We start from the raw sequence: 26,600 nt of genomic DNA, 5'->3' as shown, positions 1-26,600 counted from the left end.
TAAATTATGCTGAAATAGCTCAGGATCTTGACCACCAACCTGGCTTGGATTTTTATTATGCTGAAAAAGCTTGGGATCTTTACCACCAAACTGGCTTGGATTTGAATTATGCTCATAGTTCGGGTTTTCGACCACCAAACTGGCTTGCATTTTAATTATGCTGAAATAGCTCAGGATCTTGACCATCAAACTGGCTTTGATTTTAATTATGCCGAAATAGTTCAGGATCTTCACCACCAAACTGGCTTGGATTTTAAATATGCGGAAATAGCTCGAGGTCTCGGCCATGAAACTGGCTAGGATTTTAATTATGCTAAAAAAGCTCGGGTTCTTGACCACCAAACTGGCCTTGATTTTAATAATACCGAAATAGTTCAGGATCTTGACCACTAAACTGACTTGGATTTTAAATATGCTGAAATACCTCAGGGTCTCCCCCACAAAACTGGCTAGGATTTTAATTATGCTGAAAAAGCTTGGGGTCTTGATCACCAAACTGGCCTGGATTTTAATTATAATTTATACCGAAATAGTTCAGGATCTTGACCACTAAACTGACTTGGATTTTTATTATGCTGAAATAGCTCGGGGTCTCCGCAACCAAACTGGCTTGGATTTTAATTATGGTTAGAAAGCTCGGGGTCTTTACCACAAAAATTGACCACCAAACTGGCTTGGATTTTAATTATACCGAAAAAGTTCAGGATCTTGACCACTAACCTGACTTGGATTTTAATTATGCTGAAATAGCTCGGGGTCTCTGCCACCAAACTGGCTTGGATTTTAATTATGGTGAGAAAGCTCGGTGCTTGACCACAAAAATGGCTTGGATTTTAATTATGCTGAAATAGCTTGGGATCTTTACCACCAAAGTGGGCGGGGCCCTGGGGTGGGTAATGTGAACATGGATGGTCGAGACACTGTGTTGTCATAAGAAATCTTAAGTATTAATTTGAAGTCAATTGGTAAAAAATGGTGCGGCAGAGGCCGACGCGTATTCCCATGCCGCATGTTTGACCCAGGGGGCGCCCCAGGGTTGGTAATGCGGCCATGCATGGTTGAGATTGACCGTAACTATTGTCTTAAGAGATTTCGAGTGCTTGACAGGTTAATGTAAGCCATCATGGAGACGGGTGGTTTATGTGGGTTGGTGGTAATTTAAAAGATGAAGTTTCAAAAATAATTATAAAAATAAAATTGGGGGGGGGGATTATGGGGTGGGGCATGGGGGATAGTTTGGGTGCAGTGCATTGTGGTATGTCAGGTAAGTGTTGTTTTGTCAAAGTATGAATCAAATGTGATCATAAATAAAGAAGTTATGGCAATTTAAGCAAAATGTTCAATTATCTAAGTATAAAAGGGGCAATAATTCTGTCAAATGCTTGATACAGTTTTCTGCTCTTGTTTATAGATTGGGATCATGTTGGTAAAGAAGTATGCAAAATATGAAAGCAATATGGCAAAGGACATAGAAAATATTTGAGGTGGTATGCAAACCTTAACATAGATTTATTAATAATATGCATATTCTAAGTATAAAAGGTTAATAATTCTGTCAAAATGCTTGATTCAGTTGTCTGCTCTTGTTTATAGATTGGGATCATGTTGGTAATGAAGTATGCAAAATATGAAAACAATAAGTCAAAGGACATAGAAAATATTTAAGGTGGTATGCAAACTTTAACATAGATTTATCAATAATATGCATATTCTAAGTATAAAAGGGGCAATAATTCTGTCAAAATGCTTGATACAGTTGTCTGCTCTTGTTTATAGATAAGGGTCATGTTGGTAAAGAAGTACATGTATGCAAAGTATAAAAGTAATTTGTAAAAGGACAAAGAAAATATATGGGGTACAGGGGACAAAAATTCCACTCGTCCGCTCGTATTGACGAGTGAAATCTTGAAAGGACGAGTGAATTTCCCTAAAGCTCTCGTCCTACAGGACGAGTGAAAAAAAGCTGATGTTAAAAATGAATTTTCTGACCAGTAAGACTATTTTTCATTTAATTAAATCATTTTCTAAAAGCATATCTATTCCGAAAGTAGAATGCGAATGAACCGGAAATTGTAATTGTAAATTTTATACAGCAGGTGCGTGTTGTTATACGAGACTTGTGTCCCGAGTAAATATTGGCTTTTTGGTGTAAGCTTTGCGCGTACATGTTGACAGGGAACCATGCGACTGCAGTCACTGTTAGTATTGACTTTTAAAGAATTATTTAAGCGCGAAGTACGGTTTTAAACCAGATTTAAACCAGTCTGAATTTCGTTTGAAAAATGTCTGCCATACGAGCGTTCTTAAAAGGGGGCGGGGGCGATGTTCAAACGTCCGAAACGGAAAGCACGCGAGCATTAGAAAAAAATATTTATTTTGTGTTCCTCATAAATAAAGTAACTTATTTCACTGCTTAGCAGTGATATACTTTAGGAAATTTTATAAGTCATATCAGCCCTTTGCAATCTTTATTTCACACATATTTGAAGGACGAGTGCGTGTGTTTGCAGGACGAGTGAAAATTTTAATGCACTCGTCCTGCAGGACGAGTGCAGTTTATGAATATTTTTGTCCCCTGGGGTAGTACACAAACTTTAACATGTGCACGCTAACGGTAACGCCGACGTGATCAGGATAGCTCCATTATATATATTTCATATATATTAGTCAAGCTAAAAATGAGTGAAAATCTCTGACCTGTCTCCACCCCATCCCCTTTAACTTTTGACCCAGGGGTCAGATCAAAATTCCATATAGTGCAGGGTCGCACATAATGCTCATAGCTACCATGTGTTTAAGTTTCAAGGTTCTAGTGCTAATGGTGTAGGAGATAGTGGCTAGGACAGACGGACAGACTGATGGTGGAGATAACCACAATGAACCTGTTAACAGCCAACTAACGCTGCCAACAAAGCACAAGCTTTACGTGTCAGGATGCGGCACTATCTATACAAACTGCATAAGGAATTACAAGACGCTTAGGGTTTGAGGGACACCAAACCTGATTATGAGTCTTCCACACCTTAAGCATTTTAATAACCCTTTGCATGCTGGGAAATTTGTCGTCTGCTAAAATGTCGTCTGCTGAATTTCTAAAATAAGCATTTTCTTCAAAAATTTTCAAAGAATACTATCAGAATAGCAAACAGTTTGGATCCTGATGAGACGCCACGTTCTGTGGCGTCTCATCTGGATCCAAACTGTTTTCAAAGGCCTTTAAAATTCGGTTCCCGCACTGAAAGGGTTAAATATACTTATTTGCTTGTGTACATGTACCTGATAATAAATTATTATTATTACCTGTTTTGGCATCAACAAGCTTTATCAATTGGCCCTCAAATTTTGCACATAAACGCTACACGATCAACCAATATGCCTTTTCATTTCAAGTCGGAAAGCAATTTAGCCCTTATTCGGCCATTATAGGGTGGAGGATCTATTTAAAATACAACTATTCCAGATACAAAAATATGAATTCATTTATTTAATGCACTTATTTTCTTCTCTTTTGCTACGAAATGACCATAAACCAGCTTTCCCAGTCATATTTTGCACTAGCAGATGATATTTCTTTTTTTACATATGAAAGGTAAAAAGAAATTCAAGCAGCATTTTATAATATAAATTTTAAAATGCACTCAATCATGCACTTCCAAACAAAATTATTGTAATTCTGTTATTTATAATCATATTAATAATGCCTCATTTTTCTCAAGTTTATGGTTTACTATCTTTTTTTCCCAATTTTATGGTTTATCTTGATTATTTTCTGAATTCAAAAGGCACTGGCTTAAAAAAACTGTCTATGCATGTAACTGTATATTGAAATCTCTTTATGAGTGATTATAAATGCATGATAAAATTCTAACATGTTATGTAATAGATAAATCTATATTGTTTGTATTTTTTCGTAAACATTATTAGCCACCGTTGTTGTCAAACATATATTTTTGTTTTATTAATGACGTTGTTTCACAGATTACTGTAACAGAGCTACAGATAAGGTGGGCATTTGTGCAAATACCCAATGTAAAATTGCCGATTACGCATAGAAAAATAAAACCATGCGTTCCGAAACCCCATTGAAATTGCCGATTACGCATATCATATTTTTCCTTTGCATAACGAGTAAATTTGTCCCGGAAATACCCTGGTCCGAAATACCCGGATTCTGTCCGCTTTGTTCAAGCGCTTTCAGTATAACCTTCAGTACAATAATATGTACGGAAAAAAGTGTCTTTGTGACTACGTGTTATTGTTGTGAAAATGTCGAAATCGTGAGGCCTTAAAAATGGAAACATCGTATCCTAGGCACAAAGAAACTCAATTTTAAGATATTTAACCGCAGGCAACACAAAATCAGAAGCGGAAAATATAGTGAAACTAATTCTTGACGATATTATGTCGGAGGCAATTGCTGTCAGTGCTTACATTGTAAGAAAACTGGTGGAAAAAATCGTTGAACTTTTTTTTTGAATCAAGACTGTATATTATGGATACATCTACATAATTACACAAAATCTCTGAAACTAATCAATTAAGAGTGGAACTACAACCAGCTTATTCAGATAAGCAGGTGAGAATTTAAGACAATGAACATACCCAATTTTAAAACAAAGGTACCCAATTGTCAATTAAAGTACCCGTTGTGGGTACCGACTTTTTTGTACCCAATTGAATATGAAAATACCCAATTGAACTCAAAAGTAGTGGGTATTAACCCAATAACTCAGAAAAGTTATCTGGAGCTCTGCTGTAACGTACAATCTTTATACGGAATGAAGATGTTTTTATTTACAAGTACACTTTTTGTATTTTTTTGATAGTCTACTTAATTTTTGTTTTACTGTTAAATAAAATAACGCCGCACGCGTCAGACTAATGTCGTTAAAATCTAGAGTTTAAATGAAATTATGTCACACGATATACGTATAAAAATATTTAACTGCATGTCCGACTTGTCGTCATTAAATTCAAGTCGTCATTAAATTCAAGATTTAAAATGAAAATACGTCACAAGATATTATGTACTTCATACCATACGAGTTTTTTAGGATATTTTCAGATCTGAATACTGGTATTTTACGTGTTAAACTTTAACTGTAATGTATCGCAGATTCAGAGATGTATGTTTTGTTGTAAAGGTCATTTAACCCAACATATCTCAGACACAAAGAGTGTCCAAATTTGTGCAAACAATTAAATTAAAACTAAGACATTTATCGATTGTCATTACCTGCTGTATAATTTATTTGTGTACTGACATATATTCAATTGTGGTGAAATCAACCGGGATCACCTTGGTGAGAATCTGGTGGAAAAATCACTGCACTAACCTGAGACATCAGTCTGTCATGATTGATTGCTCAGTTGTACATATTTTTCTCATTCTGGCTACCATAACTTTAAATGTCGCTTTTTATGATTTTTGACTGGCGCGACTTTATAGTTATGGACCAACCCCATTAGGAAAGTCAACCAGAAAATGCCGAAAAGTCGACAGTTAAAAAAGACCGGTCCAAAACAGCTTTTAAATGCAGTTATTGGCCCATATCAATCACTTGATTGGAAAGATTGACATTTTTCACATTTAACTGATACATTCTTTCACAAAATACTATCTTAAACATTTAAAATTTATCTATTCTGCTCTTACATATCGAGAAAAACAGCGATGTGACAGACTTTCTTGAAATGCGAATCTCCCGAGATTTCACGGTCATATGATGGTATTTCTACTTTTAGTAACATACCATGTGCTCAAGTGTTTTCAAATTCAGAATGACATTTCCCGGTATTTTAGAATATTCTGGCTTGTTTTGTGAACAAATTGTAGTGTAAATACAAACTCAAAGTAAATATTTAAAACTACCCGATTCACACTGAAATCATTTTTATAATCCACCAGACTTGTTGTTAATCACAAATAATAGATTTCAGAAAACGAAAGTAATGTTTACAATTTCAGCAAAAATTGTCAAGGTCGTTCGAAAGTATCCAAATTAAAACTAGTCTTGGACAAAGCGACAATGGCGTCAAAATTGTGAATTTCAGACTGATGAATGTTATTTTCATCTATTGTAAGATGCATTTGAAACATTTGAACCTTAAAATATTCCTCGGTGCAGTAATTTATATTCATTCACCAATATATGTAGAAATGTATCCAAGAAAATGAGTATTCTTTGATTTATAGCATGACATAAATATGTTACGACTCTGGTTGACTTTTGATACAGGGTTGGCTTCATCATACAGGTATGTCAATACTATATCAGTGTCCGACAAATTTCTTATTGCATGTTATAGATATTACATGTATGTGCACATGTATGTGTACTTAAATTCGGACAGCACGTTAAGTTGGAAACGTAAATAAAGCGTTTAGATGATCAATACGACTGACTCGTATGGTGTTAATCAATGCAATTGCTCTTTTTAACAACAAATACCGAGTTTCAAGAAATCAAGAGTATTAAATCATTTATTTACTTGTGTCCGACTTTAAGTTCTGTCCGAATTTACGTATTGCATCCGTATGTTACGACACTAGTGTGCAGTCAGTATACAATACAATAATTGTTTCAATAATGAAGGAACTGATACAGTGTAACGGTAACGATACAGCGTGTTTACATTATATTTTATTAAGAGGAAATGTCAATGCCAAATAATTCGCGAGATACCCCGGTACTTTAGTTGAAATTCACAACGAAACTTTTAATGGAAACTAAATGATCTCAATGATGTACCCGCTACGAAATTTTTATTTACAAATAAATACACCCATGCCAATTTGTGCGCGCTTTTTATCTGGACCAGGGGCCTATACGTTTGTATAGGTCCCTGTCTGGACAAAGAAATTCATTTATTAAATGTAGAATTTTGTAACCTAAAATAGCTGTACACAACGTGTGCAAACCGTCGCAGGTGATTTACGCAAGTTGCAATTGAACGGTCCTGATTGGGAGCTTATTTCATCATATCTTTAAATAGAATCATATGCCGAAATTCAATTGACACTTTAGAAAATTTCAAACGTTTGTGTTTATGACTCTCATCGTCTATATTACCCTCCCATAATTTGGTTTAAAAAAAATTAAATTGGGCATATATGGGATTATTGATTAACAGTCGATCAATCCAATTATTAATTGACAATGCAAACTAATTAGCAGGTGTTAACCGCGTTGTTATTAATATTCATTTTCGGTTTCGTTACCGTTTTGAAGAATCCGCTATTGTTTTGATTTATTTAATGTTCGGCATCCTTGGATATTTAACGACATCAAAAACGTAGTCGCTCTTACTCATTGTTGCAGTTAACAAAGAATTCCAAACTGCGAAATGATGTTGCATCATGTGCGCCAACTATCCAACCGGCTCTCATTATATTATTAGCAGACGACAAATGTTGATTCTGATTGAATTATTAAAATGCACTCTTACTGTTTACGACATTACCGCAAGTGATCGGTGATTGATAAGATAATTGATTGCACTTTGTTAGCGGATTATAAACAAGACACGGTGTAGAAACACATGGTCAGCGTGTTTATTCTACGTATGTCTGTCAATAAAACGGGCTACCGCTCTTATAGATTTATAGTAGCCCGGCGGGCGTCAGCTGAAACATTTCAGTAGCCCGATGAAAAAATTCTGTAGCCCTCGGGCTACGGGCAATGGATTTGTCGGACACTGCTATATAAATTGTACACTGAAGTTTCTTTAGCTAATATTTTTCTTATGTTGACAGACCATTGACATTGCTGGGGTTTGTTGAGATAAATACTTATTATCATCAGGGGCAGGAAGACATTATAGACATTAAACAGCGTATCATTACGTAGACAACAGTTGCACAACTGTATGCGTAAAAGGTAAATCAGTATATTAATAATTATGTTGACAACTAGCTTACGTAGCAACGTCCGAAAATATGAAATATCCGACATCTATTTCAATATTTAAAATTCAAGATATAATGACTACTGAACTGTTTTACTTTAAGGAAAAAACAGTAAAAGTATGTTTTTTATGAAAATGAAACACAACATACAATATACTTATCATGATAACGGCTAAACGACTTATTATCCCAATATAACACTGTCATTGAATCGCACATTTCAATTAAAAATTATTCCCCTTGAATGTTAATGCATATTGATATAACGAATTCATCAAACGTTATCAAACATGAGTAATTTGCATTGCATCGGATTCCCACAATATTTTGTGGATGTAAATCGGATCCGGTTGTTGTTTATGTGTCAAGCTCATTTTGCCAGTGAGATACTTAAATTTCTTGCGTAGTAAAATCGGCTAGATTGAACTTTACCGGTACGCAGTTGTTTACCACTATCAAATCTACTGTAAAGTACACAAAGATACTTACATAATTCTGCCGTATCTGTCTGAATAAACATCCGCTGCACAAAATATAGACATTTGTATTAATGATTATTAAACACAATCATATTTTTCTGTGTTTATTGAATTAATGACACTGAGTTTCTTTGTCGCGTTACAAGATGGCGGATGTCTAACGCTGTTTGTGAAGTGACGTCACAATGTTTATTTGAGCGCGTGCCCGTTCCCACAAAAAAAGTTTAAACACAAAATACTCGAAAACTTGATTTTTGCCAGGTATAACCCCTACGCCAACAGGTAGATCGCATTCTGGTCCATATACGTGTCAAATTTCAGCAAACGTGTTCGGCCAGTTTTCAAGAAACTCAAATCGCGGCTATATGCACCAACTTAACGAAACTTAGCCCCCTTTATCATTCGTTCGAATGAACGTCATCAATGATGACGTCCAATACATCACTCATTCCATACTAGACTTGCGACACCTTAAGGGTTTCGCGGGATGGAATGAGTGGGGAGATCATATACAATTTTCAGCTTTCAGGAAGCAAGGACCCTCTAGACGTGAAACATAAGCTTTCCAACACTATATGATTCCAGTTCCACAGCACATATTGCATTAGTTCAATGGGAAGAACATTAAACGGCATATTCACAAATCTCTGAATAACAAACAGTGCTCAAAAATATTTAAAGTAGTCATTTACTATTTAATTGATTATGTCCTCTGATTGTTGCATTTTAATTTAAATATGTGTTCCTATATGCATTTATTGTTGTTTTGACTTAAAAAACTAAAATGGATGCCCATTCTTAGTTTGCTGTCTTAGTCTACCCTAAAATTATACATGTTTCTTGCATAATTGAATTATCAAAAACTGCATACTTGTAAAGGCATTGTCAGAGTTATTTGGTTAGGTTAGAGACAAAGTAAAGCAAATATATTTATTTTTCTTAAAATGAATCATCCTCTGAAGCCCCCACTGGGATTCAAACCCAGATCTCTTTCCTCTGGGAAGGAAAGTATTCTATCTTGAAATACAAGGGCAAGTAAGAGGACAATTTGCAATTTTAAACCTATAAACATATAAACTTAATTTTTCACATGACCTTAGAAACAACACAGACATCTCCGAATCTGAAATACATTACAGTTACAATTCAGGTTTTTAGTATTGTGCATTGTACATGAATGTTTAAGTGTTGTATTTATCCTTGGTACACAGAACTGCCTAAAGATGCGTAAAATACCAGTATTCAAATCTGAAAACATCCCATGTGTTTGTTTTACTCTGTTAGTATCCCTATTTTATTTCAATAAAGCAGTTTTTTCCTTCTCCTGAAAATTTAACTAAATATCAGTTATGCTACTTTTTACATTCAGCAAATGACATGTGTCCGTAATGTCCATTTTGAAAATTTGGTTAAAAAAACATTATTTTTACCAAAAAGGTAGACTTAATAATTATTATTAAACAGTTGATGTATGTCGCCTTAATAAAAAAACAAAAATGGGAAAGAAATAAAATGTTTAAAAATGTCAGTTACATGACTTATAACATTAAGTAGACGATATAGCTTTGATACTTTAGGATAAGAGTAGACCTTAACACAAATAGGATAAGAGTAGACCTGAACTTAACCAAATTTTCAATTTTCTAACTATAAAAGGGGGCATTATTCAGTCAAAAAACAGAAAAAAATGGGTACAAAAAAATGTGTGTACGAAAACAATTGGGTAAGAAAAAATTATGCCGAAAAAATATATGCTAAAATAGCTTGGAGTCTTGACCACCAAAACGGCTTGGATTTTAATTATGCTGAAATAACTCGGGGTCATGACCACCAAACTGGCTTAGAATTCAATTATGCTGAAATAGCTCAGGATCTTGACCACCAAACTGGCTGGGATTTTTATCATGCTGAAAAAGCTCGGGATCTTTACCACCAAACTGGCTTGGATTTGAATTATGCTCATAGATCGGGTTCTTGACCACCAAACTGGCTTGCATTTTAATTATGCTGAAATAGCTAAGGATCTTGACCATCAAACTGGCTTGGATTTTAATTATGCCAAAATAGTTCAGGATCTTCACCACCAAACTGGCTTGGATTTTAAATATGCGGAAATAGCTTGAGGTCTCGGCCATGAAACTGGCTAGGATTTTAATTATGGTGAAAAAGCCCTGGTTCTTGACCACCAAACTGGCCTTGATTTTAATTATACCGAAATAGTTCAGGATCTTGACCACTAAACTGACTTGGATTTTAAATATGCTGAAATAGCTCAAGGTCTCCCCCACGAAACTGGCTTGGATTTTAATTATGCTGAAAAGGCTTGGGGTCTTGACCACCAAACTGGCCTGGATTTTAATTATACCGAAATAGTTCAGGATCTGGACCACCAAACTGACTTGGATTTTTATTATGCTGAAATAGCTCGGGGTATCCTCCACCAAACTGGCTTGGATTTTAATTATGGTTAGAAAGCTCGGAGTCTTTACCACAAAAATTGACCACCAAACTGGCTTGGATTTTAATTATACCGAAATAGTTCAGGATCTTGACCACTAACCTGACTTGGATTTTAATTATGCTGAAATAGCTCGGGGTCTCTGCCACCAAACTGGCTTGGATTTTAATTATGGTGAGAAAGCTCGGGTCTTGACCACAAAAATGGCTTGGATTTTAATTATGCTGAAATAGCTTGGGATCTTTACCACCAAAGTGGGCGGGGCCCTGGGGTGGGTAATGTGAACATGGATGGTCGAGACACTGTGTTGTCATAAGAAATCTTTAGTATTAATTTGAAGTCAATTGGTGAAGAATGGTGCGGCAGAGGCCGACGCGTATTCCCACGCCGCATGTTTGACCCAGGGGGCGCCCCAGGTTTGGTAATGTGGCCATGCATGGTTGAAATTGACCGTAACTATTGTCTTAAGAGATTTCGAGTGCTTGACAGGTTAATGTAAGCCATCATGGAGAGGGGTGGTTTATGTGGGTTGGTGGTAATTTAAAAGATGAAGTTTCAAAAATAATTATAAAAATAAAATTGGGGGGGGGGGGGGGGGGGGAATTCTTGGGTGGGGCATGGGGGATAGTTTGGGTGCAGTGCATTGTGGTATGTCAGGTAAGTGTTGTTTTGTCAAAGTATGAATCAAATGTGATCATATATAAAGAAGTTATGGCAATTTAAGCAAAATGTTCAATTATCTAAGTATAAAAGGGGCAATAATTCTGTCAAATGCTTGATACAGTTTTCTGCTCTTGTTTATAGATTGGGATCATGTTGGTAAAGAAGTATGCAAAATATGAAAGCAATATGTCAAAGGACATAGAAAATATTGGAGGTGGTATGCAAACTTTAACATAGATTTATCAAAAATATGCATATTCTAAGTATAAAAGAGCAATAATTCTGTCAAAATGCTTGATACACTTGTCTGCTCTTGTTTATAGATTGGGATCATGTTGGTTATGAAGTATACAAAATATGAAAGCAATATGTCAAAGGACATAGAAAATATTTGAGGTGGTATGCAAACTTTAACATAGATTTATCAATAATACACTTTAACTCCAATATAGTGCGGTCCGTTATAACGCTGTGTCCAATATAACGCGGGGGATCCTTGGATCCCTTTTTTTCTCCAACCTTCCATTTCTGATTCAAATCCATGTTATGCAACTTCATGTATTTTCATAAATTCAAAGAAGCTGGCGATCACAGCTTGATTGCTTTATCCGCCCGTTTAACTGATTTTAATCGATTAGAGGTTAAACAACACTCGACAGCTAATTGGTGTTAATCTGTTGTGTAATGTCAATAAAGGTGTGAAAACAAGCGAGTCAGTGTTTATTACATGTATTCCCTATCAGAGCGGTTCGATGCGCTAATTTCAATAAGGCAAGTGCAAGCGGATTAATTATCAAATTAAAGTTATTTAAAACTATTACCTGTTTATGTTCCATATTTATCGTGTATTGTATTTCGTTGGTATAAAATATGGCTGTGTAAGTGTGTTATTGTTTATTATATGCTACACATGCTTGATAAATAAAGTTATCTTTGTGTGTGTTTAATGTTTCAGTAGGTATACGAAAAATACATTTAACAAGGGACAAAATTGTCACAAAACCAGGTTTTCATTGTGAAAAAAAAATCTGATAAACGGAGAAAAGTCAAACTGAACTTTTGAAATGAACAAACAAAATTAACCCCCTTTATAAGTTTTTTTTTTTTTTAAATCTATTTTTAGTCGTGGCGACCTTGACATTGGAGATATTGACGTGATTCTTTCGTGCGACACACCATCCCATGATGGTGAACAAATGTGCCAAATGATTTTAAAATCTCACAATGAATGACATAGTTATGGCCAGGACAAGCTCATTTATGGCCATTTTTGACCTTTGAACTCAAAGTGTGACCTTAACCTTGGAGATATCGACGTAATTATTTCGCGCGACATACCGTCCAATGATGGTGAACAAATGTTCCAAATGACTATAAAATCTGACAATGAAAGACATAGTTATGGCCCGGACAAGCTTGTTCCGCCAGCCCGCCCGCATTCGCCAATCTAATAACCATTTTTTTCCTTTGGAAAACCTGGTTAAAAATCCTGACGATTTATTTACATGCTAACGCAGTGTAATAGTTAACAGAGATGCACTTAAATTTTTGCCAGTTATCAGAAAGTCCACGGAAAGCACGTTTTTTACATGCTGCGTATGACGCAATAAAACATTTCTTTGTACATGTATCATTTTGCATCGTATTGCATTCAATCTAAATTTAAATTCGCTCGTTCAATGAAAGCTGTGTCCCATAATGCACTGTACTAATTTTTCTGAAAAATGGCGTAGGCATATGAATTTGTTAACGAAGTTCGTAAACATATTTCTTGTCATAAATGTTAAACATTATTTTTTCGTAAGTGATATAATTATATTGGATTATCGGATAAATGTGCACATTAGAAAAGCGGTAGTTATACTGTTATCGCTCGATTCGGTTTACATGCATGTATTTGCGGTTGACAACACAGCATGAAGATACACAAGACCTATATTATAGGCTATACTTTACCTGTTTTTATAGCCCCTTAAATAAATTAGCTCAAAACTTATAACGCTTTCTGTTTATAACGCTGTTGCGTGGCTTGGACCCCGTCATCCGCGTTATATTGGAGTGACAGTGTATGCATATTCTTAGTATAAAAGGGGCAATAATCCTGTCAAAATGCTTGATACAGTTGTCTGCTCTTGTTTATAGATAAGGGTCATGTTGGTAAAGAAGTGCATGTATGCAAAATATAAAAGTAATTTGTTAAAGGACAAAGAAAATATTTGGGGTAGTACACAAACTTTAACATGTGCACGCTAACGGTAACGCCGACGTGATCAGGATAGCTCCATTATATATATTTCATATATATTAGTCGAGCTAAAAATGAGTGAAAATCTCTGACCCGTCTCCACCCCATCCCCTTTAACTTTTGACCCAGGGGTCAGATCAAAATTCCAAATAGTGCAGGGTCGCACATAATGCTCATAGCTACCATGTGTTTAAGTTTCAAGGTTCTAGTGCTTATGGTGTAGGAGATAGTGGCTAGGACAGACGGACAGACTGATGTTGGAGATAACCACAATGAACCTGTTAACAGCCAACTAACGCTGCCAACAAAGCACAAGCTTTACGTGTCAGGATGCGGCACTATCTATACAAACTGCATAAGGAATTACAAGACGCTTAGGGTTTGAGGGACACCAAACCTGATTATGAGTCTTCCACACCTTAAGCATCTTAATAACCCTTTGCATGCTGGTAAATTTGTCGTCTGCTAAAATGTCGTCTGCTGAATTTCTAAAATCAGCATTTTCTTCATTTTTTTTTCAAAGAATACTATCAGAATAGCAAACAGTTTGGATCCTGATGAGACGCCACGTTTTGTGGCGTCTCATCTGGATCCAAACTGTTTTCAAAGGCCTTTAAAATTCGGTTCCTGCACTGAAAGGGTTAAATATACTTATTTGCTTGTGTACATGTACCTGATAATAAATTATTATTATTACCTGTTTTGGCATCAACAAGCTTTATCGATTGGCTCTCAAATTTTGCACATAAACGCTACACGATCAACCATTGGCCTTTTCATTTCAAGTCGGAGAGCAATTTAGCCCTTAGTCGGTCATAAAAGGGTGGAGGATCTATTTAAAGTACAACTATTCCAGATACAAAAATATGAATTCATTTATTTAATGCACTTATTTTCTTCTCTTTTGCTACGAAATGACCATAAACCAGCTTACGCATATTTTGCATTAGCAGATAATATTTCTTCTTTTACATATGAAAGGTAAAAAGAAATTCAAGCAGCATTTTATAATATAAATTCTCAATTTTATGGTTTACTATCTATTTTTCCCAATTTTATGGTTTATCTGGATTATTTTCTGAATTCAAAAGACACTGGCTTAAAAAAACTGTCTATGCATGTAACTGTTTATTGAAATCTCTTTATGAGTGATTATAAATGCATGATAAAATTCTAACATGTTATGTAATAGATAAATCTATATTGTTTGTATTTTTCGTAAACATTATTAGCCACCGTTGTGGTCAAACATATTTTTTTGTTTTATTAATGACTTTGTTTCACAGATTACTGTAACAGAGCTACAGATAAGGTGCGCATTTGTGTAAATACCCAATGTAAAATTGCCGATAACGCATAGAAAAATAAAACCATGCGTTCCGAAACCCAATTGAAATTGCCGATTACGCATATCATATTTTTCCTTTGCATAACGAGTAAATTTGTCCCGGAAATACCCTGGTCAGAAATACCCGGATTCTTTCCGCTTTGTCCAAGTGCTTTCAGTATAACCTTCAGCACAATAATATGTACGGAAAAAAGTGTCTTTGTGACTACATGTTATTGTTGTGAAAATGTCGAAACCTTGAGGCCTTAAAAATGGAAACATCGTATCCTAGGAACAAAAAAACTCAATTTTAAGATATTTAACCGCAGGCAACACAAAATCAGAAGCGGAAAATATAGTGAAACTAATTCTTGACGATATTATGTCGGAGGCAATCGCTGTCAGTGCTTACATTGTAAGAAAACTGGTGGAAAAAATCGTTGAACTTTTTGTTTTAATCAAGACTGTATATTATGGATACATCTACATAATTACACAAAATCTCTGAAACTAATCAATTAAGAGTGGAACTACAACCAGCTTATTCAGGTAAGCAGGTGAGAATTTAAGACAATGAACATACCCAATTTTAAAACAAAGGTACCCAATTGTCAATTAAAGTACCCGGTAGTGGGTACCGATTTTTTTGTACCCAATTGAATATGAAAATACCCAATTGAACTCAAAAGTAGTGGGTATTAACCAAATTACTCAAAAAAGTTATCTGGAGCTCTGCTGTAACGTACAATCTTTATACGGAATGAAGGAGTTTTTATTTACAAGTACACTTTTTGTATTTTTTTGATAGTCTACTTAATTTTTGTTTTACTGTTAAACAAAATTAAGCCGCACGCGTCAGACTAATGTCGTTACAATCTAGAGTTTAAATGAAATTATGTCACACGATAGACGTATTAAAATATTTAACTGCATGTCCGACTTGTCGTCATTAAATTCAAGTAGTCATCAAATTCAAGATTTAAAATGAAAATACGTCACAAGATATATGTATTTCATACCATCCAATTTTTTAAGAATATTTTCAGATCTGAATACTGGTATTTTACATGTGTTAAACTTTAACTGTAATGTATCGCAGATTCAGAGATGTATGTTTTGTTGTAAAGGTCATTTAACCCAACATATCTCAGACACAAAGAGTGTCCAAATTTGTGCGAACAATTAAATTAAAACTAAGACATTTATCGATTGTCATTACCTGCTGTATAATTTATTTGTGTACTGACATATATTCAATTGTGGTGAAATCAACCGGGATCACCTTGGTGAGAATCTGGTGGAAAAATCACTGCACTAACCTGAGGCATCAGAGTGTCATGATTGATTGCTCAGTTGTACATATTTTTTGAATTCTGGCTACCATAACTTTAAATGTCGCTTTTTATGATTTTTGACTGGCGCGACTTTATAGTTATGGACCAACCCCATTAGGAAAGTCAACCAGAAAATGCCGAAAGTCGACAGTTTACAAAGACCGGTCCAAAACAGCTTTTAAATGCAGTTATTGGCCCATATCAATCACTTGATTGGAAAGATTGACATTTTTCACATTTAACTGATACATTCTTTCACAAAATACTATCTTAAACATTTAAAATTTATCTATTCTGCTCTTTCATATCGAGAAAAACAGCGATGTGACAGACTTTCTTGAAATGCGAATCTCCCGAGATTTCACGGTCATATGATGGTATTTCTACTTTTAGTAACATACCATGTGCTCAAGTGTTTTCAAATTCAGAATGACATTTCCCGGTATTTTAGAATATTCTGGCTTGTTTTGTGAACAAATTGTAGTGTAAATACAAACTCAAAGTAAATATTTAAAACTTCACACTGAAATCATTTTTATAATCCACCAGACTTGTTGTTAATCACAAATAATAGATTTCAGAAAACGAAAGTAATGTTTACAATTTCAGCAAAAAATGTCAAGGTCGTTCGAAAGTATCCAAATTAAAACTAGTCTTGGACAAAGCGACAATGGCGTCAAAATTGTGAATTTCAGACTGATGAGAGTTATTTTCATCTATTGTAAGATGCATTTGAAACATTTGAACCTTAAAATATTCCTTGGTGCAGTAATTTATATTCATTCACCAATATATGTAGAAATGTATCCAAGAAAATGAGTATTCTTTGATTTATAGCGTGACATAAATATGTTACGACTCTGGTTGACTTTCGATACGGGGTTGGCTTCATCATACAGGTATGTCAATACTATATCAGTGTCCGACAAATTTCTTATTTTTCAGGGAGCCCACTGGGCTACCAATAAAAATATTTGGTAGCCCATATAATTTTCCTACAAAATGATAAGATGCAGGTTTTCATCTTTATTTTATTTCTTCATTTACATATATACATAATATGTATACATACATATACATAATACAGCAAGTAGTCTGATGTACACAGTCAATATCGTTAATTAATGTTACAGTACAGGCACCGTGTACTTAAATGTAAATGTACCAAAGAAAATCATATACTACATGTAGATATTACATGTATGTGCACATGTATGTGTACTTAAATTCGGACAGCACATTAAGTTGGAAACGTAAATAAAGCGTTTAGATGATCAATACGACTGACTCGTATGGTGTTAATCAATGCAATTGCTCTTTTTAACAACAAATACCGAGTTTCAAGAAATCAAGAGTATTAAATCATTTATTTACTTGTGTCCGACTTTAAGTTCTGTCCGAATTTACATATTGCATCCGTATGTTACGACACTAGTGTGCAGTCAGTATACAATACAATAATTGTTTCAATAATGAAGGAACTGATACAGTGTCATGGCTCGAAATTAACACTCGCACACTCGCAAAATGCGAGTGAAAAATACGGATTGCGAGTTAAGTTTTAAGCCACTAGTAATTTTTTGCGAGTAAAGAAATAGTGAAAAAAAAATAAGTAATATTGCTAAATATGCTTGACGTTCTGAACGCTAAACCGTAGGTCATAGAACGTCCATATACCCGTATGCGGAAGTCCGCACCTTGTATGTAGACTGGTAAAGATATAGTACAGATTCGCGGATGGTATTGGTACAGAGAACGTTAAACAGTCTACTAATTCAAACGTGTTCATTGAACTTGAACAGACATGGTGTCGAAGCGAAAAATAACTAGTTTCTTTTTGCCCACAGGCGTAAATAACAATACGAAAGATAAAGCAAAGTTAACCTTTGAGTAAAAAAAAAACAAAAACGTTAAATTATGTTTTCAGCAAAATTTTCGAGAATGTTTTTGATTTTGCGAGTTGGTATGAAAGCTGCTCGCAATGTTTTGCAAGTAGAAAAAAAAAGTTAAATTCGAGCCCTGAGTGTTACCGTAACGATACAGCGTGTTTACATTATATTTTATGAAGAGGAAATGTCAATGCCAAATAATTCGCGAGATACCCCGGTACTTTAGTTGAAATTCACAACGAAACTTTTAATGGAAATTAAATGATCTCAATGATGTACCCACTACAAAATTTTTATTTACAAATAAATACACCCATGCCAATTTGTGTGCGCTTTTTATCTGGACCAGGGGTTATACGTTTGTATAGGTCCCTGTCTGGACAAAGAAATTCATTTATTAAATGTAGAATTTTGTAACCTAAAATAGCTGTACACAACGTGTGCAAACCGTCGCAGGTGATTTACGCAAGTTGCAATTGAACGGTCCTGATTGGGAGCTTATTTCATCATATCTTTAAATAGAATCATATGCCGAAATTCAATTGACACTTAAGAAAATTTCAAACGTTTGTGTTTATGACTCTCATCGTCTATATTACCCTCCCATAATTTGGTTTAAAAAAAATTAAATTGGGCATATATGGGATTATTGATTAACAGTCGATCAATCCAATTATTAATTGACAATGCAAACTTATTAGCAGGTGTTAACCGCGTTGTTATTAATATTCATTTTCGGTTTCATTACCGTTTTGAAGAATCCGCTATTGTTTTGATTTATTTAATGTTCTGCATCCTTGGATATTTAACGACATAAAAAACGTAGTCGCTCTTACTCATAGTTGCGGTTAACAAAGAATTCCAAACTGCGAAATGATGTTGCATCATGTGCGCCAACTATCCAACCGGCTCTCATTATATTATTAGCAGACGACAAATGTTGATTCTGATTGAATGATTAAAATTCACTCTTACTGTTTACGACATTACCGCAAGTGATCGGTGACTGATAAGATAATTGATTGCACTTTGTTATCGGATTATAAACAAGACACGGTGTAGAAACACATGGTCAGCGTGTTTATTCTACGTATGTCTGTCAATAAAACGGGCTACCGCTCTTATAGATTTATAGTAGCCCGGCGGGCGTCAGCTGAACATTTCAGTAGCCCAATGAAAAAATGGATTTGTCGGACACTGCTATATAAATTGTACGCTGAAGTTTCTTTAGCTAATATTTTTCTTATGTTGACAGACCATTGACATTGCTGGGGTTTGTTGAGATAAATACTTATTATCATCAGGGGCAGGAAGACATTAAACAGCGTATCATTACGTAGACAACAGTTGCACAACTGTATGCGTAAAAGGTAAATCAGTATATTAATAATTATGTTGACAACTAGCTTACGTAGCAACGTCCGAAAATATGAATAATCCGACATCTATTTCAATATTTTAAATTCAAGATATAATGACTACTGAACTGTTTTACTTTAAGGAAAAAACAGTAAAAGTATGTTTTTAAAGAAAATGAAACACAACAAACAATATACTTATCATGATAACGGCTAAACGACTTATTATCCCAATATAACACTGTCATTGAATCGCACATTTCAATTTAAAATTATTCCCCTTGAAAGTAAATGCATATTGATATAACGAATTCATCAAACGTTATCAAACATGAGTAATTTGCATTGCATCGGATTCCCACAATATTATGTGGATGTAAATCGGATGCGATTGTTGTTTATGTGTCAATTTGCCAGTGAGATACTTAAATTTCTTGCGTAGTAAAATCGGCTAGATTGAACTTAACCGGTACGCAGTTGTTTACCACTATCAAATCTACTGTAAAGTACACAAAGATACTTACATAATTCTGCCGTATCTGTCTTAATAAACATCCGCTGCACAAAATATAGACATTTGTATTAATGATTATAAAACACAATCATATTTTTCTGTGTTTATTGAATTTATGACACTGAGTTTCTTTGTTGCGTTACAAGATGGCGGATCTCTAGCGCTGTTTGTGAAGTGACGTCACAATGTTTATTTGAGCGCGTGCTCGTTCCCACAAAAAAAGTCTAAACACAAAATACTCGAAAACTTGATTTTTGCCAGGTATAACGCCTACGCCAACAGGTAGATCGCATTCTTGTCCATATACATGTCAAATTTCAGCAAACGTGTTCGGCCAGTTTTCAAGAGACCCAAATCGCGGCTATATGCCTCAACTTAACGAAACTTAGCCCCCTTTATCATTCGTTCGAATGAACGTCATCAATGATGACGTCCAATACATCACTCATTCCATATTTTGTTTGTTTGCGGCAAATTTTAACATTTGACATAACTGTTGCAATATTGAAGATAGCAACTTGATATTTTGCATGCATTTGCATCTCATGTAGCTGCACATTTTTGTGGTGAAAGCTCAAGGTCAAGGTCATCCTTCAAGGTCAAAGGTCAAATATATGAGGGGACATATTGTTTCACAAACATATCTTGTTTCATAACTAAAATTACGCGACTGTAAAGTAGGTTTTAACTTCTGCTTAGTGAAGATTGTTTTTTTTTTCATATGCGGTAAAACGAATATTTCCTGATAGTGAAGAGCACATGGGTAAACAGTTACTATACTTATTGAAAGAAATATTATGGCAAAGTTTTAACAAGTTGAAACCTACTGTATTATATAAATAAATTTTGTTTACGTTGCTCTAGAACATTGTGTATAACGTTAAATTTTGAGTTACCTCGTCTTATAACAATAGTCGAATTTTATGTATTGACTGTTTTGCACAGGCAGTTGGTCATTTAACTTAACTGATTTTGAGTTTGTTCATTGTTATAAGTTTAATATGAACGAGATAATGTCCATGTATAATAAACAATGGAGAGTGAATATGATTGTCAAGGACATATAACTTGTATGCTGATAAGCAATGACAAACGAGCATTGACAAAACGAGTGATTTACATGCGCATGTTATGCGTGCGTTTGCACAGTCCCGTTATCTGTATAATCACGATCTTGTACACTGCATCGACAGTTCCCCTATCCCTCTAAATGAGTTGACACATATTGGTTTAGATGCATGCATTGATAAGAAGAGCAACAAGTTTGCTTCTTCAGTCGGCTGTAGACACCAGACAGAAATGATTACGGGACTTATCATTGTTCTGCACCTGACATTGCGTAAGCTAATTTGCCTTTAATTTGTGCATATAATGTTGTTTTCCTATTTCTTATGTCAACTTCGTAAAAAACTGCACTGGATATGCACATTGTGTAATGCAATCGACATTAAATGTATTATGCTACATATTATATCGCAGTATTAATGTATACATTTTACAACGATACACATATTATATTGTAACTGTTAATTAATTGGAATAGTGAATTTTACAATAAGCATGTTTTTAAGAAATGACACGGTGGACTTCTTTTAGCTTGTATTAAGTCACGCAATGTTTCGCTGCCACCTCAGCGGAGAGCGTAGGTTGTGACTAGTCTGAGCGATAGTAAAGGCTCGTCTAGATCTACGCTGGCTCTATGTGGCATACGTCCAACTTTAGCATAACGGGGATCATATTGAATGTTGTAAAACAGTTTGTTTGTTGCGTTCAAAAACAGTAATAACACATGGTAAGATTTTCAAATTTGATACTGTGTTTAAAAGGCTTATAAAATTAATGTTATATTTCTTAAAATATATATCTTATTGTATATGGTAACACTATTTGATTGTTGATGGAACATTGAAACGTATCAATATGTTTACTTAATACTTAGGTTTACATTGACAACTGGAAATTAAAATAGTTTTGTATAAAATGTGTTTAAATTCTGCCACTTATTATACTATATGACATGTATTTAATATGACAAATAACGAACCTACATGGATATACTGAATATGTTGACTTTGTATTGAGTTGTCTTTAACACTCGAAATGTATTCAGTTCGTATTTCAACAAGGGCTTCAACTATTGCAAGACGCGTTTGCCGGATTGCTGTACCACTAGTTGAAACTGTGCAATCCAGTTATGCATCTAGAGCTCAAATGACAAAAGCTAAAGTTTTCGACGTTATAAATAATATAACAAAACAAATTGACGATTGTTAAGCAATTATTGACAAGTGTAAAGAAAAATCTCATTATAATAAAGTTTGGGTAAAATGTGGGTACAATTCATGCTCCAACGAAAGTTTCTTGTAATCATAGCGAGTTTTCCGACCGACCCAAATTTGTTACTGCCGACCATAAATTATTGTTTTGGAATTGCAGGATGAGTAATGGAATCTTTTTATATTCGACCTTATTTGAAATATAATAACTTTTATATCATACTATTTTTTATTCATGTTTACAATAATTTGAACAAATTATAGAGATATATGCGTTTTAATGTTTTAGAATTTAGTTTTTATCATTTCTATCAGTGTGTGTTCTGTTATATTTAGTCAATGATGTTATAAGGTTAAAAAGGAAAACCACAAACTAATACAAACGTTGCAAAGAGATTTGGAAGATGCTTGACTTTGAATATCATAGGTACAGTGGGTAATAGCTTTCTTTTAAGAAATGCAGTGGTTGTTCACGTAATGTTATTGTTTTATTAAATAAGCTCATAATGGATCTCCTGAATTGTTCACCTGTTTATTTGAAACATAACTTTAACAATAATTTATTCACAATAAAAAAACAACAGATCATTAACAGGCAGACACGACGCTCAGAAATGCTTTATTTTTATGTGTTCAGACGACACACAGGAACAATAGTTTTTTCAAACCATGAACATTAAAGCGCGCAGTGATTGTTGAGATTTGTATTTGGAATATGAACACCATGTCTTACTGCATCTCATTTATAACATAAGTATTTACGCCTGATGATTTTACGTTGACTTTTACATTAATCGTGTATACTCTTTATAGCATTAAATGGTAAATCTTGTTTACTCGAAACCACACGCAACATACAAACAAACAAAATCAAACGCAAATACAAACGTTTTCAGTGATCATCGGGGTGCATGGGCAGCATGGGACGATTTTCTGTAAGACATGTCACGCGGTGGATGACCCGGCCAAATGTCACGCGATCGAGTCATGCAGAGGAGGGGTACGTTGAATTGACCGCTTGCAATTTAAATTAAATTTTTAGACCATCAGATTTCGTTTGATTAAAAGATGGGCCTTGTAACAAACTCAAACAGTGTTATTAGCTACACTTACTGATTGGACTGCTGGTTAGATTATCTAACGTCCTGTAATTAACTCAGGAGTTGAGATCAATAATTTGCGCCCATGCATAGAAGTCAAATCGCTGGAATAGCCTGAAAAGTACAATACAAAATAACTGGACTGGAATAGGTTTGATGTAATATCTATGCTCTAACACACCTTCGAGTGTGAATTTCTGAAGAATGAGAATCTGATGTTTTTCAGATGTAAAAAGCTCAGTACATGATCTTATTTAAGGGAACAAACAAAGTGTCTTTATGCAGATGTTTCATGATAGCGTTCCTCTAAAAAACATTAAGGGAACATTTAGGAGATGGTGGCTATAAAAAATAGTTGTGTATTTAATGAATTATTCTGGTTAAACTTATAATATGCGTTTATCACCATATTTTATTTGAATCATTCACATTTAAACTCAAACATATAGTTTTCGTTCAGCTGAAAAAAAACTTCGCATGTAATCCGGCATAAGGAATTACATCACACCTTTCTTCATTGTGTATTCGGAATAGATGAATAACCAAAAATTGCACTCATTATGTGCGTTGTTGTGTTGTGTTTCATGCTTTTATCCATTGACGTTTGCATATAAGACCATATCATTCTGTCATAAATTATAATTGAAAACAAAAGATTGAGCAAGCTCATAGTTCCTTGCATTCGATATACCGGATATAAAAAATGCAAGCTCCCTTCTTAAACAAGAGCATGCGCGAATCTACCAAATAAACAGTCGTGCGATTTTAAAAATATAAAAATATAAACGGCACTTTCATTAAACCGCCCTTGAAACAACGTTTTAGTATTCGATAAATCAAATTGACAATATACAAAACCATTTTTATCAGTGAAACGAGCATCTTAACGGACTTGGCAAGTGCGTCCTTTAAAAATATGTAAGCAATTCCTGTTTTTGTTTTACAATTAGGAATCACATTCGTTCAACATACCTACTCCGGGAAAAAATAGGTTGTGGAATTAATCACTTATTAAAGGATATAAACTAAGCTGACACAACATTTAAAATCCTTTTAAAATCATGAAAATATATACGGAATATTTAGCTAGTCAATTGTTCCATGTGTTTTTATCAGTCGAGTGGCTTGTGTGATGACATATCTGACGAGAGGCGGAGCCTGGAGTGTGATACGAAATAGCGCAAGCCACGAGACTGATTAACCAAGAATGCTCTTATAATTTTCTGCATTCAAAGTGACGTCATTAAAAGTAGACCGGCTAGTATGTTAACGCGGAAATTGAAAACCAGCGAGTAGCATAATATGGAATTATTTCTGTGCAGTTGTATTTGACCGATTGATACAACTTGTATTTTGGGGAAAATAAAGCAGGTATATAATAAATGATTTTATCATTTGAATACGACAAGCATTGTGAATAAACAGATCGTCTTTGTTTGTACCGATATATTATATGTTTGTCCCCAATGTTAAGGAAATCCGGCTAACAACCATTGTACCAACTTAATAGTATTTCCACTTAGGTTGAATTACGATATGTTGTACATTTTACCTCGTTCTGTTTTGCAGTACTGTGCGATGGAAGTCCACCAACTGAATGGTGTCCGCACATACACATTTTCCTGCAAAGACCACCACGTACGCACTTTTTATATCATGTGCTGTTTTTGCGTTTTTGTATGTTCACATCATAGATCATTAAACCGAAGACCTCTGTTACCTAGTTTTGGTAACTAGTAACTTTTTGTAATATCCTATATATGTACTAATATACACTTCATAGATATAAACACCACTAATGTTTACTTGTGATGTATACAATATGCACTTGTATATATATATACATCAGGAAATAAAGGATAATTAACATTTGTCTTTCAATTTATAAATGACTATTTACTATAATACTCACATAACGTTTCCAGTATTTTCGCCCTTTTTCTTAGCCACAGTTCAGGCAGATTTTACAGTTTACACAAATCATCCTCATGTTAATACCCTCACCTTATTTTAGCGGGTAAGCGACTTGAAAAGGTGTCTAATTTAACCATTTACAACTTAGATAAATATGTTCACGCATTTGTAGTGCCTTAAAAAGTTATATCTAATATAAGACCTTTCTAACTCGATTCAAGCTTTTAATGCTTCATTTCCGACCCTTAGATACTGTGAGTTACTCGAAGGTTGTTTTATGCTGTTTGCGTATGGCCATTTCACTTTGTTTCGAAGTGGGAAAGGGTTAACTGAGTATTTGCATTTACACAGTGAAGCTGTTTAAGTGCGAGCCATTTATCCATATGTATCTTAATTATCAATGTCATGCTGACAATTCACGAGTCAATCGAAGATTTTACTTCAAGCATTGGAAAAAAGTATGTCCATTGCAGTTAATAGAAATCAGTACCAATGAACATATGTTTGAGTAAGAACTTAACAATTTTCTTCACAATACAACCAGTTCTTTAAGCAAAGTAAACAGGAAAAACTTAAAGACTATAATATTATAGAATGGAATCCTTTAATCAAAGTATTTGGTGTCAAAATAAAGCAACCACCATGCATTGAATTTTTTCTGACCTCCAAAAAGTTTTTTGCTTTCATAGTTTAGAAATGATATTGGTATATTGCTAATAACATTTCTCGGAAGTTTATAGCGTGTGATTTTCGACCTTGACGTCATTGTTGTAATCAATAAGCGGCCTCGTGGTCTTTAAAATAACAAGTACTGGTTAGTCCCAGGACCCTGATTAAGAGGTTTGCTATTTTCCTAAGGATTATACGATCGTTTGTAATATAAATATGAATCCAGAATACAAAGCAAGTTGATTATTCCAAGAATATGAATCGATCGAATAGATAGTGTCATGCGATGTTACAAGTGTGATGCAAAATAAAACTGGTCAAGAAATTAAATGTGTTATTATAACAATCAAATATTGTAATATGTCTTTATTATATACATTTACACACAGTAACTTTCGGTCAGTTTGGTGCATTTGATTATTTTCATCATATAACTGTATTTTTGTGCTGAAAACAGATTAGAAG

The 26,600-nt window shown here is 34.5% G+C and overlaps 1 protein-coding gene across 4 annotated transcripts in view; it reads left to right on the top strand.

Moving 5' to 3' along the window:
- The window catches only part of LOC127844809 (T-cell immunoglobulin and mucin domain-containing protein 2-like), a 102,824-nt gene that overhangs the window by 67,827 nt on the left and 8,397 nt on the right, over positions 1-26,600 (top strand). Inside the window, exons 1-3 of one of the 4 annotated variants that reach the window (XM_052375314.1) lie at positions 21,357-21,515; positions 23,349-23,452; positions 25,122-25,190. The exons of 2 other annotated variants lie outside the window; for them this stretch is intronic. In XM_052375314.1, the coding sequence (XP_052231274.1) occupies positions 21,476-21,515; positions 23,349-23,452; positions 25,122-25,190 (213 nt within the window). In that variant the 5' untranslated portion in view covers positions 21,357-21,475. Of the gene's footprint in view, positions 1-21,356; positions 21,516-23,348; positions 23,453-25,121; positions 25,191-26,600 lie in introns of those variants that run through there. One more of the 4 variants, XM_052375315.1, reaches the window with a different exon arrangement.

The sequence above is a fragment of the Dreissena polymorpha genome, chromosome 9, assembly GCF_020536995.1.
Source record: "Dreissena polymorpha isolate Duluth1 chromosome 9, UMN_Dpol_1.0, whole genome shotgun sequence".
Classification (NCBI taxonomy): Eukaryota; Metazoa; Mollusca; class Bivalvia; order Myida; family Dreissenidae; genus Dreissena; species Dreissena polymorpha.
Note: the sequence above shows the minus strand (reverse complement) of the source record. Positions and strands in the feature narration are given on the sequence as shown.